Raw genomic sequence first — 21729 nt, 5'->3', positions numbered from 1 at the left:
GTGCATCGTTCCGACACGATAGGCATATATGTGACCTTCCGTGGTGGAGTGAGCTGTGGTGATCAGGGGCGCATCTTTCAACGCCTCCTCCAGTTGGTTCCCTCCTCTCTCCGGTCGGGTGAACCGGCCCGAGGATATTGAACAAAGAAGACGTAAACGCGGCCTTGCCCTTTCGAGGCAACCTCCATCGATCGGCGACGTTTCATCCGTGTAAATATGCGTCTCTTGTTCGGCCGGTTATGTGGCATAGGAGCATGAGTCGCGTCTGCACGTCATCGGGGCGCAATGAAGCGACGTAGGTCGCGGGTGAATCACAGCACAACGCGGTGAGGCTATTGAAGGGAAGCGCGCGTTCGCGCGGATGGCATAGAGAACGTGTATGTGAACATGACGATGAGGAGATCGAGGAACGTATAACGCGATGTCCGACTCCAGTGGTGGCTTGATAGAGTTCATCGGGTCGACCGTCGGCGGCGGTGTCTGCGGCGGCGGCCTGAAGAGATGCGGGGGTGGCATGAGCTCACCCGCCCTGAATGCCGGCAGCATCGGCGCGACAGGCGGACTACCCAGGACCATGTCGACCTCCGCGCTACGAGTTCGACCGCCCAGGAGGGCGCTCTTCTGGGAGCAATGCTTCGACAAGAGAGACTTGTAAGTTTTCCTTAGGATCGATGTTTTCCTGCCTTTCCAGCCGGCAGCGGCGATGGGTTTTCGGTGACATCGAAGACGGAAGATCCTGCCTCGTTGCCCCGATAAAATTCAACGCGAAAAGAGCCTCGGCTATGCGAACATTCGAAGTGCTTGAATCTACTTCCTTGTCGCGTTTTGCGATATATTTGTTATAAGGGAGAGATGCTGAATGCCTAAATCATATATTTCGTCATTTTATATTTTTACTTAATATAAACAGCATTCAGTGATATAAATATGAAATGAATGAGTAATATAGGCAGGTTACATTTTGTTTTGTGCTTACTACACTGGATAAACTTGGTACAACTGATGTTAATTTTTGATCAATTTATATGTAACAGATAATAATGTAATCGTTTCATTTTATACTAATTTTTTTTACATCTTTGTTAAAGATTTATTACAGAAAATTTTACATTTATTGCAAATACAATTTGCAATTATTATCAAAATTAAATTGATATTTTTATAAATTTTATCAAGTTTCCCAAATAAATTTATTATAAATTTGATTGCAATAAATGATATAAGACTAATAAGTAATAATAATGACATGAATAATTGGTATGAATAAAAATATGTCAATTGTAAAAATAATTCCTTTTTTGATAAATTATTAATTAACTGTATATTAATTAACGATTTCTTATACTTTAATGATTTTATTTCATAAATTTGATACTTTTGAGGATGATATAATGATTTAAATCGTACCTTTTGCGTCTTGCAAAAAGGCTTGTAATAAATTAATTTGTTATTGCTGAAATGTTAAATATCGTAATACTAGATACCTGAAACATGAAGCTACAATTTTCAATGTTTAAAAAATAACTTAATTGGTACGCATTTGGCAACTCTCCTCTATATTTCTGTCGTTCGATAATGATTCTCTTCAATTTCGTATTATGTGACATGTTTCGCGTGAATATGTAACACTGTACGTACTGTTAAAGCTTCGTACGATGGGATATTGAAACAAGTATCCTGCATCGTTATAGGTTTCCTTGTAACCTACATACAGGCGATTGGAGATCCTTTATGAGTGACCATCCATTCTTATGTCAGAATAAATGCTCCGGCAGAATAATTTCTGGAAGACTAACGATTGACAATAAGGACTGACATGTAACCCACTTCTTGACTGCTATGTTTCGCGGTAAATGAATTGTTTATAAAGATACCCAACGTATCGGATGTATTACGAAATGCAATCTCGAAATCTCGCAACGGCGAACATTCGAGAGATTGTATTTGAAGTGCAGGGTGACGTAAAGCTAGAATATACGAGACGTATTCACCGCTCGATTCCGCAGACTGTGGATTATATCAATGTTTGATAGAGTTGGAATTCTATCGCGGCGCAATACACAAAATAGCGTACTTCATTGAAATGATCTGACGCTGTAACGAATCGTGCGAGTTTGTCGAATCTTGTTGACACTTTGATAAATTTGAATAAGTTGTTACATATAACGATTTCGGGATTAATGTTACTCAATCAATGTGAATATTATTTGCACATTTCTCTTTGAATAAGTATTATTATATGATTAACGGATCAAAATATATACAATGATTATCAGTAGGCATATTTTTTAGGGTAGTAAAATTTGTTCTATACATTTTTTTCTGTTAAGTCTTCGATTATCACGTAACAGATTGGCAGATGTTCAAAAAAATAGCCTGCGAAAATTTGCTTGATTTTATGCGGCTGCAGTGTATAAATTTGCTCCACCTTCAGCGTGCCGTGCCATTCGGCAAGCATAATGCAAGCTAAATCTGATTAACCAATGTCGCGCCCGGGGACGCGCCTTTTGGAAAACGGCCAGCCGGCCACTAGTTCGACATTTCGCGACCATACGTGACGCTTGATCCACATAAATACGTGAAACTGCACATCGTTCTGCTGGCTGGTATCCCAATCACGGTCACGGATAACGACACGCAGATCGTTATTTCAGCAAAATTATCGTTATCCTCGCTTGTTATTATCGGACGTTATTCAAGAAGTATATGCGGAAAGATCTGAATTCTATTTTGAGATTATGCGATACTTTTAACGGGATCTTTATGTTAGATTACGACACCAGACACGATGATGTAAACACGGTAATTACACTAAATCATTGCGTGAATTAATGAGAGCATGAATCGGAAGCGGGTCAAGGGAAAGATTTACGTCATTGTGGAAAAACATGTACGTGCGCTAGAATTGTGTATAGTTTTGTAGTACAATTAGAAATTGGTCTTTTGTGTGGAGAATTTTGGATGACAGTTATAATGAAACTTGAAACGTAATAGAAGTGATTTCCATTTGCGCACTAAGTCTCTGCAATGCTAAGTATTTATTTGAATATGCTTTATCCACATGAATTTTATTTAAAATTCAAAACGGTTTAATTTTGCGAAGATAATTATTTGATGAAATATGTGTTTAATTAAATCTCTTTCAAACTTATGATATACACACAAAAAAATATTAATTCTACTGCTAAAGAAAAGTGATTATTCAATTGAATTTTTTTCTTTTACAAAGTAATAATAATTTTTAACAAAGAATATTTTCTTGATAATATACTTAAGATGTACTTATTACAAATTTTAGAAAAACTCATCATATACTAAAAAAAAAATGAATTATACTTTACTGACAAATATTATAAAATTCTATCGCAATATTATAAAATTGGAATAGTAAGTAAATTAAATTTTTGTTTTATTATAACTTAATATTTTTGAATAAAGTATTAAATTACTAGAAGTCGGAATATATTTTACATAAATTTGATACTTATGATGAACTTATGGTAGATTTGCAGACGTATGAACTAGTGAAATATTTCAAATGAGTAATATTTATTTAATCAAGAAATTTATAACATGTATTTTTTTGTATGTATACAGAAAATTTTTAATTATTATTTGTTTCAAGTAAATGATGAATGTAATACTATTATCAAGAAAATATTCTTTACAAAGATAATTGCTACTTAAAAGAAAACTTAAATTTAATAATCGCTTAATATTAGAATGATTAATCAAATTATTGTTTTTTTCTAATTTGATTACGTTTATTTGAATATATAAAACAGAGATAAAATTAATTTAGATTTAAAAAATACAATGTTTATATTTGAAAGGTTTGTATGGATGTTTGTCAAATATTATTCAACGAATATAAGGTTTTCCTTTTCGATTTAGATTTGTCATGAAAACGTTGTCAGATTTATTGATCTATGCTAAATAAAAAATTGAAATATTTGAAAATTATTGATGCAGGAAATTGTGTGATTTAGTTTTTGAATTTTGAGAAATTTTAATGGCGTTAACTGTGAATTAGACTTTGGTTAAAACGTATGTGATGTGCAATTTAGTTAAAAGAAAAAAATACAATAGATTCTCCTTGAAAAGCAAAATTGAAAACTTGTAAGCTTTACATAGTCAAATAAAATTTGCAAGTTGTCTACTAGGATGTTGTATGCGATGCTGTTTGTTATTTAGAATACAAAACGGTGAGAATTTTACGAACTCTATTAATAATACGTTCCGTAATTAATATTTGTCATATATTTCATATTTGGAGTGTAATATATGGCATTATTTATAATTAAATATCTTTAATTTCTCAAATTTGCATCATAAATTTATTATCGAGAAACATGACAGTTTTGATAAAATAATGATGAGAGGCGCGAATCGCATTTTTTTTTTATAGCTGTATAACATTAACATTATTTTGCAATTATTTTGCATTTATAGTGGCGTTCGAATGATCGGAATTCAAATTTCTGTGGCTCGAGAGCGTCACGTTCGCCAGATAATCAGATGTTATTCAGCGAATATTGTGTTTCATATTCCGCTTGCTTGTCAGTTTGTCAGGACGGCCTGGCGTTATCTGGCCACAAAATGACACGCTTATATACGCTTTAACCTTGTCTGCATTCCAAAATCCACTTTTATACCTGCTTGCGCAATCACAATATTTGGCTATCGGTTTCCTCTATTATATTACCTGTCAACTATTGATTTGCCATCAATTATACAGATGGATTCTCATAAATATATGTACATACATGGTGTAGATCGACTGCCATGTTCAAAATAATTTCGTTATTGTTATACCAAGTCCTCTTCGTGCAACCATTCGCGACAATTAATTTATTAATCGACATTAAATTGTTGGACACATATTATTATCATACCGCAAAGTGAAATTTTCGCAAAATAGGAAGGATATAATTCACATGCTAATTTATATGTGACGAAAGTTTTGCAATATTCGAAATTTAAATTATATGCAATGATTTTACACAATTTTATATACAACATTTTTCTCTTTTTTGGTAATTTCTTTCTGTGTTCCATTTTTTTTTGCTTTCTTCAAAATTGCATAATCGTTTTTACAAAAGTTTATGTAAATGAGATGTGACAACCGATGCACAATATTCCGTATATATTACAATACATCGAGTATGCATTTTTCTCTCGTGTTTTTCTTTTACAGCAACTGAATCGGTCACATAGATCATGGAAAATAACCATTGAGGTAAATATTTGCTGTTCATGTAAAGGAAACCGTTCAATAATTTGCGCCATGGTTGCACGAAGAAAATGCCATTCCCACGGTGAAAGGAGAATGCTTTTTGCTGTACGTATTGACTGGATTTCGCGCTAGCATTAAAAAAGCATTCCTGCAATATTAGTTCATATACAAAATTTGCCGGCATATTGGGGAACATCAGAAAAGACCCGATGAAAGAACCATTCATAAACGATGCTATTCAGTTCGTGATTGAAATATGCAATTAATTATTTCATGATTATCATTAATCAGAAATTTGCTTGATTAACGTACCGGATAGCTAATTAGTAATGTTAGAAATAATATTGTCGTAAATGTTTTGTACATGCAAGTACATTGTCATTGCGCAATCAATGTTGATAAAGGAGCTATAATGATATTGAAGTATGCAATTTTAGCGAAATAAAAAATGTTCAGTTAACTATTCGTTTGATTTCATTTTTCATTCATTTAGCTTTCAAAAAGTGACGAACTTTCCATCAAATTTTTATCAAGAAAAAATTAAATTTTAAAACAGTAGAAAAAATTGAGTGTTTTAAAAATTTAACAGTAGGATAAAATTTCAGAAATGTTATATGTCATGCTTCCTCTTTTATACTATTTCTTCAAAAATTGGAAATGTGAATTCGTATCACCGGAGACGAGCTCAATAAAAGAGAAGGTAATCGACAAATGGCCGGATGTGAACGTGAAAAATTGCTGCTGCTCGAAGAAAAGTTTGCAAAATATAAAATAATTTTCATATAAAATCCTGAAAATTTCGTTTCCAAAGAGGAAGAAAAGTAAGAGCAGCGCCATTGCATGCTCAGCAATTGTGTCAGAAGTGTTGTATTTCAGACTTTATTGCTTATCGTACGGAATTCGTAGAACAGAAAAAGGCAAAAGCTTTCTCTACGAGAAAGACAAATATCGCTGCTCCTTTTATATCGCTGTTTATATATTTTCTTTCGAATTTTCGTTGCATTTAACGGATCAGCGCCTTGCATATTCCGTCGCTTCTAGAATTTCAAATTTCGAGTTTGCTCGCAGATAGACGTGACCGCGCGGTCATCCGTTCGCAATTTATCGGAATTTATTGCCGCCCGTGTCCGACCTGCAACGAAATGAAAAGTCCCGCTTGCCCGGGCATTCGTGGAATTCGTCGTTTCGTTTATATTTTTGAACTCGGCCAGTTCTTTTGATGACTCCATTCGTGCCACGTACGTACGTCGGCGGTTTTCGTGTTTATTCCCGTTGACGTTTAAAGGGAATTACTACGAGCGTTTTTGAGATACATCGTGGTTACGCGCTCTGCCTCAGTAGCACTGCTGAGAGTTTACTCGGACAATTCACTCAGGCAGGTCGAGCTTATGTATTTCTTTTCGAGCTTATGTCGGCCTTATATCTTAGCGTTTTTATATTATAATGTAGACTGAGATGACGTACGACAGATATATGAAATTTAATCTGTTTCCTAAATCTTTTCTCGTGATGTTATCGTTCAGACGTGTATATTGCGCGATCGTACGCTTTTCTTGGAAACGGCGGCGGCGGCGGTGGCGGTATAAAATATATTTTGAAAAGCGCCGGTCTCTCGCTTGCCTCTTTTCTTCTTTAGATCAAAATAGAATGAGTTAAGCTGCGACAATATTGACGCGCATTTGTAAGACGGAATTCTTCTATAATCTACGAATTTCCTCCCCCTCATCGTGATACAGATATTGTAGCGATAACGTACTTTACGATAGAACGTACTTCTATGTCGAGCACTGCGTTTTTGCTATTCTCACGTCAGTGAACCGACGTAAGATTCATTTCATCGCAATATTTCATCATCACGAAGGGGGATAGGGAAAGGATTTTTCTTCTCTTTGTTCGTCCAATATTTCCTCATAGTCAGCGAAGTACAATTAAATCACTACGATGGAAACTTATTTTCCATCTCATTACGGAAGCAAGATTTGTATTTGTGTGTTTATTTTTATTTCTAAATACGTATTGAGAATAGTAATAATTTTGGTGACGCAGAAATAAAATTTTAATGAGGCAGATACGAATAAATAGATAAATAAATAGACGCAGAGATAAATAAATTTATATTCAAATATTTAGTTTAAATGGTATAGAAAAGATATTTTTTATTTATTGATACGGTGATCGTGATTCTAAATGTTCTGCCGCTCATGTGATTGACATAAAATAATATTTAAAATAATTAATGATAATGTCGACGTAATATCGAAGACTATCGGTATTTTCCGTAACTTATGACCTTTCTGTGATATTCATAGAGAAATGACCGATTCTATAATACATACATATACTATTATATTTCGCCTACGTAATCCCACACTAACTGATTCTAATTAAAATAAATTCTATAATCTTTTGACGCACATTGTGTCAATTTGTAATATCTCAATTATATAAAATTGCGTGCTATTTATCGCCGAGGTATCCTCCCTCATATATTTAATTATAAATTATCGCAATTTTTTTTTAAAGAATATAATTTAGGTGCGCGAATAGATTATTAAATTTTGCAGGATGGTAATTAACACCGCATTATGCGTCTTAATTAATAAACATGTCGACCATTTCTTTTGGTACGTAATTTATTCTCACTTCCTTTGACTTTCTGTTACTACGCATCCCGTTTGATGTATGCAACTAATTAGGATTACTCTTAGGCAAGCCTTTAGCGCATTCCGGAATTGCGCATCTCTATTTAATCAGCGTATTATTATTATCATTATTACGTATTCGTTGCGATAATGGGGATATATGACTTTAGTTATTATTAGTATTAAGTAATTTGCTTTTTACGTATTGCGTGATCCATGTGACTGCTATTTTTACGACACTTTAATTTTAGATTGAAATCTTTGTCCGACTTTGCAACTAATATGATGTCCTAGAACAGGAAATTACATTGTGGCTGTAAAATTCATTATATCCAGAAGTAATTTGAGACAATTTTAATGTAATTACATCATAATTGGTTTAATGACCTTTTGGTACGGGCGTATCGAATCTCTTGATTTTAACAATATTTAATACAACAAGAAGTGCAACTATGAGTATCATAATATCAGCCTTTATACATTATTTAATTATAACTTGAACAAATTGAAATATTATATCCAGAAGTATCTTTATACAAGAACGAGTTTGTTATACTTACATTATGATGATAATTATTGTATATTAGATTAATTGCGTGTACATACGTGCGGTCTTTCGGCGAATCGCCAAAATGCGATAATAATGAAGCTCAGGAAGCAGTACTGCAATATCCATCTCTGTATAATTATCTCATTACAATGTAAACAAATTAAAGGCAATTCCGAGCTATAACGGTTAGTCATTATCTTTTTTATTTTACCAGTATATTTGCTATTCATGATATTAACAAACAAGGTTGATTAGTAATTATTTGATGGCGATGTTTGTACATTATCCTCGAAGATTCTCGTTGCACCGAGAGAAAGTCGTTTGCGGTAATTCCACCGGGAGTAACTGCCAAAATTATTCAGCTCTCACGATATTGTTTTCGAGGGAGAAACGCAATTTTCCCTCGCGGCAGATGGGAAACAGACAGGGGGATGAATAATGAGTATAATGCTGATTACCACGAATTTCTCTCGATGTGCGTTATGCACAATTTTATCAGGAGATATATTTCCTTCACTTCACGGCACGACATTGTATACACGGAAAACACATTGTTGCAGAGAAACAAGAAAAAAGTGCGCGAACTGAATTTGGAGCAATATCACTCTCTGCTCTTTTTTTTCTAAATAATGATTGATTACAACACATGCAACAATTTTTTGAAAGGGTTTTCCGCGAAAAATAAAATTAATTGTGACAGATGAAACGATGTAACTTGAGCATTTTGAAACCCCAGCGGCTTGCGCCGTTTTTATCGATGAGATAATTAAAGAAGATATAATCTGTCGAACTTATGCGTTATTCTATGTAATACATACGCGAGATATATACGTAATATTGTTGTAGATATTTGTCTATTGCCGTTAATTATCTGTCTACACGCAGGAAGGTGTGGGCTTAAGACCCGTCCGATGCAAAATCCTCTGTAATCTCGCTTATAATGCATGCACGTTTAACCCACGTATTCGCAGAATAGTATAAAATAAGTAATAGCATACGATACATTTTATGTTTCGCGAGTTTTATATTTGGAATATATTAAACGACCGCATGTAACGTAAACGCGCACTATCGATTATTACGACTGTAAAAAATAGAGCGTGTAAGGTAACGAACATGATCGTTAGGTATACACATGTATATGTATATATATATATGTATATATTACATGCATCGAAAACACATCACTGAAGGGAGTATTCTCGCTTACGGTTCTATTTTTTTATCTATTTTTAGGATTTTTTTAAAACCAAAAGTATACTATGAACTTAAACAAAAATTTAAATAAAACGTACTGTAAACTTAAAACTTAATATATTTATTCTTAGATGTTTGAATGCTTTTTACGAATTTTTGCAAACATTAGAAAAAATATTTTTGACAATTATTTGCAAGTCTCTATGGGCGTGTCAAAAAAATATTGTTCATTATTGATTTAAAGTGTAAAATGTAGAAACAAGATAATTTTTTAAGTTTCAATTTAGGTAAATGTAATTGTCGTTCAAACTGCAATAAAATTAAAAAATTGATTTTGTAAAATTTTTAAAAAGATTCTATTTTTTCGTTTCTTTTTTAGAAACTTTTCTTATAGGAAAAATTGAAAAGTTAAAATTTTTATTTGATTATTGTCCTTTTTCTTAAAATATCTCTTGAAAATTTTTATTTTTAGGTTTAAAACTAGATGAATTATCATCGAAACAATTTTTTAAAAAATTGATTTGAAATAAACGCGTTAAAAATTGTTTAAAAAGTTTGTATGTTAATAAAAAAATTTTTGCGAAGTCTTTTACTTTTAATTTGCGTTCTCTCTCTTTCTCTTTCACTCTTATTCTCAAGATTCAAACTATCAAAAAATACTTGAGAAATAATAATTGAATTTTTGAAATCCAAGAGCGCGAGAATACCCTTTTAACCTTAGAACAAATAGCGAGCGACCGAAGGAAAGCAATCCCAATATATTTCGGATATATTGTTCTCATGGGAACGAGAACGATAAAATTCGATGCGCCCGATAAGTCGACGTAGTATTCGTTGTAGGATCCAATTTGGCTAAAACTGGATATTCGCCTGAAATTGCGTGGGCGTAATAAATAAGAGACTATGTGTGATCGCACAAACGATAATAAATGAAATTGAGAGAGTGAAGAATAAGACTAACATTGTACCATCCCCGATGAATTTCGACGTAATCTTTCGCCACTCGTCGATCAGATGTTTGTTTCGCAAACTATCAGGGTGACTCGGAATCCGTTTACGATTTCGAGCTTGCAAACGCGCGCGAGAAGCCCCGCAATCTCTCAACAAATAGAGATATATTTCTGCATATCGACGCGCAATTTGCTTTTTTTATTTCTAAATTACCGAAAAGTATAGTTTATTTGAGTGTTACGAGCCAATTGACGCAGTCCTACGCGAAACGGCGTATTACTTTCCGTCGTAAAAGGAATGCGGGTTTATTGAATTGGAGCTTTACGTGTGAAATTGCGTATTTCGCGCTAATCTTCCGTTTTCTTTTGTTTAATTCGCGATCCAACGATTTTTGCGTTGTTCCCCGACAAAGTGCGCGTTAATGCGTGTGCACGTCTTTGTGTCCGTTGTACATAATTAATGTGTACGTGTGTATGAGCGTGAAGACGAAATGAGAATCATTTGTAGCGTAACCAAGCTGTGTCACGCCTGCATGCAATTTCCTGCAAAGCGAAATAGACGCTGACGTTTTTGGCAAATAATTCATAGCAAGGCCGTTAAAACCTGATCCTTCTGATACACGAGCGGGATGATGAAACGTCGAATGATGAACTGTGTCTTTTCTTTCGATTGCAGCCATGGCGAGGACCTCATCGTTACACCCTTCGCACAGATTCTTGCTTCTCTGCGCTCGGTCAGAAATAATTTCTTGTCGCTCACGAATGTACCGACGAACAAGTGAGTAGATTAACATTCATCGCTCAATGTTATTATGCAATGTTATGTTACGGGCTTTAATCGACTTAACTCTTGTGTTCTTTTTGCAGATCACGAAGGAGTAGTGGCCAACAGGGCAGTAGTACGCCCCAGCCACGGATTTTGGCGCCAGGAGGTAAAGATAATACAATATTACAATTCGCTTTGTATCTCCCATTATTTCCGCTTCGGATGAATCTTTTAATATCTGCATAATTGCACAGAACGTTAACTCCTCATTTCAAATTTTAATCTTCATTTAGTTTGATTTAATACACTGAAACGCAATGATTAATTACTTTTTTTCTTTAATTTATATTATATCATTAATACGCGGAAAATTTTGTTAGATCTCTCTGAACAGGATTTAATGAGCTCCTCGTTATATCAATAGCCGAATAATTGTTCTAATAATTTCTATTTTTTTTTATAATTCATCATTGTTAGTAGAACGGGAGTCTCGTGTATTTATGAAGTATCAATTACCGTTTTATATAATATTCCTTAGGAATGTCATACATTCTTTATCATGTATAATCGAAACTTGAGCCCCTCAATTTTTCCCAAGAGTAAAGAAAATGTATTTTGCTTCTTTATTAATATTGTATCAAGTTGTAACTTCATCTTCTCTGAATTCACAAAGTTTATATTGACCTTTATTTTATGACAGAAATTTTATATGTCTTCTTTCTGGGTCACGTTAATTATTACGGATATTCGTCCTGTGTACGATTTATTTAAGGAAATCATAAAGCTGATTAATTCTATCTGTCTCCTGTTAAAGAATACATTTATGATTGTCGAATGTGTGCTTTCAGTTATCTCTTTTTGAAATTCCTATTTTCACTTTATTTTTAAAATACTATTTATTTTTAGAGATATTATTTATTCTAGTATAAAGTGCTTAAAATATCCCACATTGCTCATGCATTTTTGAAAAATTGCATTAAATAAATTGCGAAAATAAATCGGATTTCGAAGCGCTTCCTTGTCGCTTCATCTCGATCGAATAGAAATCTTTTCAATAGATAAAATCTTTTAACGTTAACTTATTGCTTGTTAGAGAGAGAGGGGAGATGAGAGAAAGTGATTGCGAACGCTTTGACGTTGGCTTTAAATTTATTTCTTTGAATTTTTCAGAGGAGCCCTTCATGAAGCTGGCTGTAGAAACGATAGAGGAACTAGACTGGTGCTTAGACCAGTTGGAGACCATTCAGACTCATCGATCCGTGTCGGACATGGCATCCCTCAAGGTACGATCTCATATCCGTTTATATTTCTTTCCTCTCTATACTCTTTTCGCAACATGTTCTCTTAGCACTCGATTTCTCTTATATCTTGCAAAGAAGAGGTTCTGTCTCGCGTTATAGCCACCCATATACAAAATGTCTCGCAGGAATCCGTCAGGCTTTAGGAATGCGTTATTCAAATGATTTTGAGCAGAAAAAGTCATACGAATGAAATTCCATCAGAAAAGTTACAATATTCTTTGAACAAGTTCTTTATATTCTTAAATAAATTTCCTTTCGGAGTCATAAAAAAAAAGTAAACTCTTTGGTACAAAGACAAAGATTGGAAGAGCTTATTTTTTCTTTACTACTTTTTTCTATTTAAAATTACTTAAATAGCTTGATCATAAATTTATTAACTTCCTAGAGTATATTATAATTAAAACATCTTTACATTTTTTAATTAATTTTATAAATTAATTTTAAAAATAAATTTGCATCATGATGATGTATTTTGTATTCTTTTAATAACATATATAATGTTAATGAAGCAATAAAGTTTCTTCTCATAATATTAAAATTTATTGTGCAAAATATATAATAATAATTATAAATAAATTCTGCGTCACGTAGCTATTACCGATTTGATTTTTTAATCTTTAATAATCTTCCATTCTGGAATACCAAAGAAGCAGAATGAAATTTTGTTCTCGCGCAAAATTGATAATACAGAATTTATTCGGTTATACGAGAATTACGCAGTTGCTAGAAGTCGAACCTCTACTTAGATCATAAAGAGATTATCTCGTAAATTTTTCGGGAAAATTCGAAATTGACCAAGGTGAATATTAACCAAGGTGAATTCACAATATCAAAGAATCCTCATTTTCATTAAATGAGACAGTATTTATTTGCCAGCGGGTAATAGGCACTTATCATGTACAGACAGAAACAATCGTTTCTCGATGACTGTGCTCGACATCCTAGCCATGCAATTTCCGCACTGATCGTTAATCGTTTGCGTTCCGGTCGCGAGAATTTCCAATTTCCACGTCCGCACTGGTAAAATCGACGGTAAAAACAGGATCATTTGAGTGCAAAACGTGACCAATTTATTTCCTCCTTGAGATACAGGTGACAGCAAAGAGAATCGCGATTTTATATTAGCGACTAAATTATATAATGGGAAGCAAGAGAGAAATTGAAAATCTAACCGTAAAAATGAGCGAGAGTGGGATTATTCCTTTTATATTTTCCCTCCTTTTTTCCAAACCTTTAGATCAAAAAGGCTTTCAAGGCCACGAAAAATTTCCCGATAAAAATTTCGCGCGCGAGAACTTTGCGCAAAACTTTTCTCATTTATCTCGCGCGGACCGGAGAAGTCATCCTCGCGTGAATATGAATATTCTTTTATGTGCTCGAAATATTTATCGCGAGGTTTGATGTACTTCAGTTGGGTTTTATTTCTATATGCGCGCAGGGATTCAGCGATGGAAGCGCAAAGAATGTTGCTCTTAGCTATTTCGTGCGAACACTCTTCCTAGGATGATCTTTTTGAGACTTCTTGTTAAACAGCTTTAGCTTTTGCGAAGATCCAACGCGTAATTAAACTTCTTTGAAGGTTAAAAGTTAAGTAAAAATGTTGGATATTAAAATCTGAAGCAAACGTGACGTCGCAATTTTCCGGAATGCAAATTCGCTTTGGTTTACTCTGGTAAAAATCGCCGTTTACCTTTTGCACTTTTCGGTCGCGCAGTTTTGCTTTCTTTCACCAACATTAAATCAATAATTTCTTTTTTCAATATTATTTTTATCTTTTCATTAACCCGGGAAAACGCCACGAGGTGCTCAATTAACCTGAATTCCTTTCAGGATATTTATTAGAAATTTAAAACAAAAATATAAGAAATCCAAAAAATTAAAAGAACTGCATAAACATTTTACCAGTCTGTTATGAAATCTACCGCCAATTTCTTCGTTCGCAAAAAAAAGGTTTTGATACCTCTTTGTACTTTCACAAAGCGAGCGTAATATCGGCTTAGCGTAACATGCGTAATTGAAAGAGCTGACATAAGCGAAAGTCTCCATTTTTCCTCGAGGTTGCCATTATTCTCTCAGTGATGTGGAAGTTATTAAAGATTTTCCGCTTTTGAGCATTTCTGCGGTTCTTCTTTAATCGCCATCGTGAAATTAGCGAATTTTCTGTAGTTCGCTCTCTATAATTTCCGCTATTTATAAAGTGTTAATATTTGTAGCGAGTTTCGTAGTCTCTTTAAACTCATTAGAGACTACTCGCGATACTCGTTAAAATTGGGAATCAAGCTGAAAACGTTAATGATAAATAAATATTATAAATGAATATCTATTTCTAGTGAAATAGTGTTAAATAATTTCATCGTTTTTTTACATTTTTATGGAAATTATGTTTTTTCTGTTTAATTTCTGTCTTGCAAGCATCCTTTACCGTTATCTTTTTTTTAAGTAACTTACTAGAATCTCTCGCATAATAACGTATTCTTTAGTAAATTTTTTAAACGTAATTACAAGCTTGCTTTTTATGCGTGAAAATATAAAATATAATAATAAAAAATGTACACCTCCTTTCAGTGTTTCGCTCATTATCGCGACCTTTCTTCTTCGCGACCTATATATCTCATGTTTATTCTCATCTTATGAATTATTCATTTGCTTGAACGTAAGCGTTACGGCGGTGCCGAGCGAAATGCGTGCCATTTTCAGTTATATGATCCTTACTATTACGTCTGTAGTCCAAAACTAACGTGCATAATTTCTTAACATTACGTCAACTCCATACTTTCTTCTCGTCAACAAAAGAAGTTCCGCCATTTGTTCTGAGCACATATGACTCACATAACAACGCCGATGTTCCTTGTTTGTCGAAGTGACGTTCACGTAAATGTGCTCTGAAAGCAAGATGACATGGCATGTATATCAGTTTAGTGAAAGGGAAAGTCCAAATGATGAATTAAAGCAATTCTTACCGGAGACAGAGAAAGCAGCTTGCAGCTCTTTATAATTTATTCTCCAGAATTAAAATCAATTGTTCTTCTAAAGAATTAATGTTGAAAAAGTAGAATACTGAAAAAGACAAACATCTTTATATCAATTGTGTGTGTGTGTGTGTGTGTGTGTGTGTGTGTGTGTGTGTGTGTGTGTGTGTGTGTGTGTGTGTCATTATTTTAATGAGGCAAAACCATTTTTAAATATACATCAAGCTAAAATGCTTTTGGCAAAAACTTTGACGTGCTATTGACAAGTAATAACGAAAAGAGTGACTTCTGAAAATTGTTTTTTATCGAGCTTTTTTTCTTTATTTTCTGCTGTACGTTGAAATGCTTTTATGACTGAAAATTGTGTCAATTCATCACACGCCGCTGCTCTATTTATTGAAACCTATCTATATCTTCATAACTTTATTTTATCCGTATTTTTATGCAAAAAGATTGTGTTATACTATATGTGTTCAGTAGATTGCAAAAACGACCTATTGGAAAAATAGGTAGTTTGAATAATTAGTTTTAGCTAAAATGTCATGTGTACGAGATATTGAAAGGAAGTTTCAATTCTACAAAATATTGGAGGCCTTGACACATTTAACTTATTTACAGTGACATTTTCATTAACCTTTTCAATTCTAATTTAATCGATAATATTTCAAACAATGGCATTGCGTTTGAACTCGTAACTTATTCTAACTATTGGTCTAACTTATTGATGATTTTTGAAAACAAATAGTAATAATGTGAAGTTTCTATTATATTGTCTGTTCTAGTTTTAATGTAATTTATGTGCAGTTAGCTTTTGCGAAAAGTCGCATCTTCTATTTATGTTTTCGCGTTATTGTTTATTTACAATAAAACTATATTACATTTAAATGCTGTTATATTTGAAGAAAAGTAAGTTTTGACGGAAGTTGAGGTTGTTATATAAATTGAATTAAGGGAAATTAATAAGAAATGCCCAATAAAAAATTTTTGAATACTACTGTACTGACGTAAAGGAATAATTAATATTTCGTCAAAAAATAGGAGAGTTGCTGAATGTCTAAATTGTATCTTTGTTGCTTATATTAATACTTACATTTTTATCTTAATTAAGCAATATTTAATGACAAAATTATGAAATATTTTAGCTAAATAAAAATTATAGCTGTTGTTAATTTTTGATCAATTTATGTAGTTAATAATGAAAATATAATTATATAATTTTATTATTTTATTTGCATATATCGAGCTAGAAATTGAATATTTTATTCATATAATTTTACATGGAATTTTTATAAAAGAAGGTTTATTGTTGAATATTTTACATTTATTGGATGTACATATTTGCAATTATTATAAAGATTAAATCGATATTTTTATAAAATCTATCTTCCTAGCTTCCTAACTTATACTACCACAACAATATTATTATAAGTATGATGCGTGATAAAACTAACCATTGATATGAATAAAAATATATCAATTAAAATAAATTTAAACTAATTTTATTTCCACTTTCTTACCGTTTTATTATTATTATTATTTATTAATCATTAAATATTTTGTCCTTTTTTCGAAAAATTATTAATTAATGATTCTTTTTATATTTAATTCTTTTAATTGATAAATTCGATACTTTTAAAGGCAATATGATTTAGAAAAAGTCCACAGGTATGATTTTGCTTAACTCATAGTTTTTGCAGGATGTTGCAAAAGATTTATAGTACATTAATTTGTTATTGTACAAAAAGTATGCACGTGTTACAAAAAGTCACAATAGGTATCTGAAATATTAAGCTACAATTTTTAATATGTTTACTTGCATACGAATCAAATAGGAAATATATAATAAAAAAATACGCATTTGCCAATTCTCTCTTACATATTATTTTTACATTTTACAAATTCTGCTATTTATTCTTTATTTGCAATAGTTTTATTTTTCCAAAATTTTCTGTATAATATTCTGAAGCAATCATACCACACAAGATATGAATTACGTTATCGTGAATGAATAATAATTCATTTTTTTATTTTGATTGAAAAATTACTTAAATCTTCTCTCAGATTGACATATTCATAATTGAACTTCTTATATACGTCTTTCATATTTTTCACTTATTTCATTAAATCCGTAAGGTCACGTTTCTCGTCTTACAGACGCACTACCTTGATGACCCGACTATGTGACGTAGAGAAATCGGTGCTTTTTTTCTAATTAAAGGAGTGGCTCTGCGAATCGCTAATACGGGACTGTTACCCCGGAGCAAAATTTTTTTGTTTTTATCAAAACTTTGTCCAAAATTGTCTGTTCCATCGCGAAAGCGATAAATTGAAGCGAGATTTCGTCTGGGATTTACATCGGAAAACGCGGCACACGTGACCGAGTCATTGAGGCTGCGCTTTGATTACACACGGAGACCGATTTCTCATGCGGATCGACTGAAGTGGCGCCGCGTAAAGCGCTCGTGTGTATAACATTCATCGATTCGGCGAAGCTGGCGCTGTATAGGATCACTTCAGCCGTAATTCATTCCATTGTGCGTAATCGACGAAATCCTCGTCGCGGATATTGTAACTATGTTTTAAAAATCAAACGACATCGCTCATTGTTGTTAATATTGCAACGTAATGATAAAAAAAAAACTGTACATTCTATACTCGAACATTTTATCTCGATAGCTTTAATCTCATGCGATTACGATGACGAAAGGCAGAATCTTTGCCGCATTTAGTGTCAAAATCCGTTCACCAGTCTATGCAGTATGTTTATGAAAATCAAATCTCTGGAGGTCAGTTCGGTGTTAGACGGAATTTCCCAATCTCGCCGCTTGCGAGAATCTCCAAAATCGTGCTGCTTTGAAGCTCTTAAGTAAATCGTTCGCCGCTCGCATTAACAGTTTCAAAGCAACACTTGTGCATCATGCTAAAATACATTCTCTTCGGCGGATTTATACCGACTTATTTATACGTCTGGGGTGGAATACGTTTACGGTTGCAATACGGTTTGTTTTCATACTTGGCACACATACCCACTGCTCCGAAATTCACCGGGAGAGCGCCCGCTGACCAACCAGAAAATAGCGATTTCGTGGATTTCACGTATCTGCATTTTCATATACTATTGATGGTAATCTCGCGGAAAGGTCAACATAAAAATGAGTTTTACCCCATGCCGCAATTTAACGTGCATATTCCGTGAATATTGCGAAACTGTCAGCTTTCTTTTGGATGAAGGAAAAGATTTATCATGATATTGCATGCAAATGTACATTTTTCATGCTCTGATCGAATTTATTGGACGAAGGGAAAAATGAAAAAATTAAAATGAAAAACGGCCGATTTAATAATAACTGATTCCCTTAGGAAGAATGCCCTTGCGAGCGTCGTTGCTCCTCAAAGAAAATCGATACTTTGAATTAATTGACCTACATCGGCAACGAAGATTCGTGACCTCATCGTTAGGCTCGGTGCGAATAAGCCAATCGGTTATATTATATGTGCGGTTTCAATATCATAGCATGTAACAAATATAACGGAATCAATATTTAATATGTACAATTAAACCTGCTTCATGAATACGTGTATTTTCAAAGCGTTAAATTTACTGTACTTTGTAAAAGTTATAAATATGCTTCTTAAGATTATCCTCCTCTGATTTCTTAATATATAATAAAAGACGAGCATTTTAAGATAATTTTAATAATTAATTTTTATTTATACTTATTCGTAATAAAATTCTCTTCTGATCTGAATGTATCTGATCGACATCCGAATATTATATACGGATCAGAAAATAACTTTATATTGAACCATCAAAATAATTATGTAGGACGTCCAAGCATGATAATGTTACTACAAACAGTTTTGACATTCTAGGAACCAAATTAAACACACGGTACAATATTTTAATGGTTAAACGAAATTGTTTTCAGATCTGTATTTCAGCAAAATTGTTCCTTCCTTAGTTGCTCATTTTATAAATTATAAATATTTAAACTTGAAAGAATTTGCTTTCATTTTATTTTATAACTCTGCGATGAATTTGCTGCGACGAAACTATCTTTAATACATTACCGCGGTACTCCGTTATTAAAATGCCGCTATGCCACGACCGTCGCGAATGCCCTGCTAGATAGACGGTAAAGCAAACTAGGAAATTTTCCGTCGTTATCGACCGTCTGTAACCCGGCACTAATCTACCTTTCTTATTTTCAAAATGTTCGCGGCAAACATTTACTCACGTTTTTCGCACTTGATTCCGCCCGTGAAACTTTTCAGAACGATTCGAACCAATTATCGCCGTCCACGGTCCATTGCGCAAAATGCTTGTCTCGTTCGTTTTATTTTCATCGTTTATCGCTCGGCGTGTGAAGAGTCTGTTCACTGGAAAGAACTAGTATTGACTCGTTCAAGTCCAGACTTAAGTGAAGTTGTACATAATGATTATTATCATACCGCTATATTATTATTATTATTATTATTATTATTATTATTATTTTATATATATATATATATATTCACCGCAAAAACGCTTGTCCAAAATTTAGAGTTTCGGAAGTAACTTTGTCGTGCTCTTTAAATCGGAATCAGTTTACAAATTTTTCTAATTTCAACGTTATACTTTATCAATCAGCGATATATGCACTGTTTCTCAGCGATAATTCTGATTTTGATTAGTGAGGGTACTTTTCTTCTAATTAATCACTGAAAGACTATGGTGTGAGGATCACAGATGATCACAGCTATAAGTGAAGCACTGCGAATCAATGAATTCTGAATAAGAGAGTAACTGTAAGGACTGTACAAACTTAAAAGCGAGATTGTTAATTTAAAAGGAGACTGTAACGGTGGCAGATGAAATCATTGGCCGATAATCACGTGTCTCACGTTATATCCTGAGCACTTATTGTTAACGCGCGGACAAATAAATTCTTTTCGCAGGCCGCGACGGCGGATGCTAGTGGAAAAAAATCGCGGCGTTAACAGCGTCGATCGTTCCGAGAGGAGGATCCATTAAACATTATCACGCCTGGCCGTTTAACCTTTTCCCCGTAGGTTCAAGGGACCTCCGTGCACCGTATCGCCCGAGCGTCTCGATATCATGCGTGTCGCGCGTGATTGTCCAACACAAATAAATTGCCACGAAAATACTTTCGCGACGATGCTGCTTTCTAAATTGGAATCAGTGAAATCTTACTGCTATGCAGTGCTATACTTGTAAGTATGATTATCAGTGACTATTCACTGCTTTTTACGGATGATACATTAATTCTGATTTAGAGTTGGATACTCTCACCGATCGGTTTATTATCATTGAAAGTGCATATCGCTGGTGATAGTAGTTATATGTATAATATTGACATCAGGCTATTAATGTTTTTTTTCAATAACAACCCAGATAACACAAAGTCTAAAATCGGGTCATTAAGACATCTAAAAAACGTTTTGAAGATACAGTTTCCAAAGTAATCTTAAAGATCTGATTTTAGACATTGTGTTGTCTGGGAATACACTTACAATTAGTATTAACAATCCACAAGTGTCGCTCGCGTGATCGGTATTTCCGATCGGCAGATACTCCAATTGAGCCTATCAATGTTTCTCAGCCTTGCTTCGCGCCCGTGATATTCCTCGAGACGCGTTTGTTGACAGTTCAATCAAAGACATATTGTTTTAACTCGGTCGAGCTTGTGAAGCTTGTGAAGCTCATTCAACTTGTGAAATTTTAATAAGCTGCCATATATCAATTTCTGATATCAATCTCGTAACAGACGTGTAACATTGAACGAGACTTCGAACGTGCTATAGATGCAATTTCTCGCAAACGTGAGGATTGAGACATTATCGCCGCGACGTGTTTCGGTTTTACTATCGTTCTTGCTGATGTCATGCCAACAGACACGTAGCTCTCATTTCCGTATATATCTATTTTCATATTATTGCATTTGACTCGCACATTTCCTCGCGATGAGAAAACAATCATGTATAGTTTGCTTATGTATATGTATGAACGTGTGCGTTGTAATTGTCAACTTGCCAAATACCACTTTTGAATGGATCGTAACGGTAGTTACGAACTACGAGACGATGAATAAATTGCAAATAATGCAATATGAGCTGG

At 33.7% G+C, this 21729-nt stretch overlaps 1 protein-coding gene across 17 annotated transcripts in view; it reads left to right on the top strand.

Annotated features, from left to right (window-relative positions):
- The window catches only part of LOC105197141 (cAMP-specific 3',5'-cyclic phosphodiesterase), a 340602-nt gene that overhangs the window by 283784 nt on the left and 35089 nt on the right, over nt 1–21729 (top strand). For 16 of the 17 annotated variants that reach the window (XM_026135766.2, XM_039458084.1, XM_026135773.2 and 13 more), the window contains 3 exons: nt 11252–11353; nt 11443–11507; nt 12512–12624. In XM_026135766.2, the coding sequence (XP_025991551.1) occupies nt 11252–11353; nt 11443–11507; nt 12512–12624 (280 nt within the window). Of the gene's footprint in view, nt 1; nt 652–11251; nt 11354–11442; nt 11508–12511; nt 12625–21729 lie in introns of all 17 variants that reach the window. The other variant, XM_026135774.2, reaches the window with a different exon arrangement.

This window comes from Solenopsis invicta, chromosome 15, assembly GCF_016802725.1.
Source record: "Solenopsis invicta isolate M01_SB chromosome 15, UNIL_Sinv_3.0, whole genome shotgun sequence".
Taxonomy (NCBI): domain Eukaryota; kingdom Metazoa; phylum Arthropoda; class Insecta; order Hymenoptera; family Formicidae; genus Solenopsis; species Solenopsis invicta.
The sequence above is the reverse complement of the archived record's forward strand: the minus strand, read 5'-3'. Positions and strand labels throughout refer to the sequence as shown.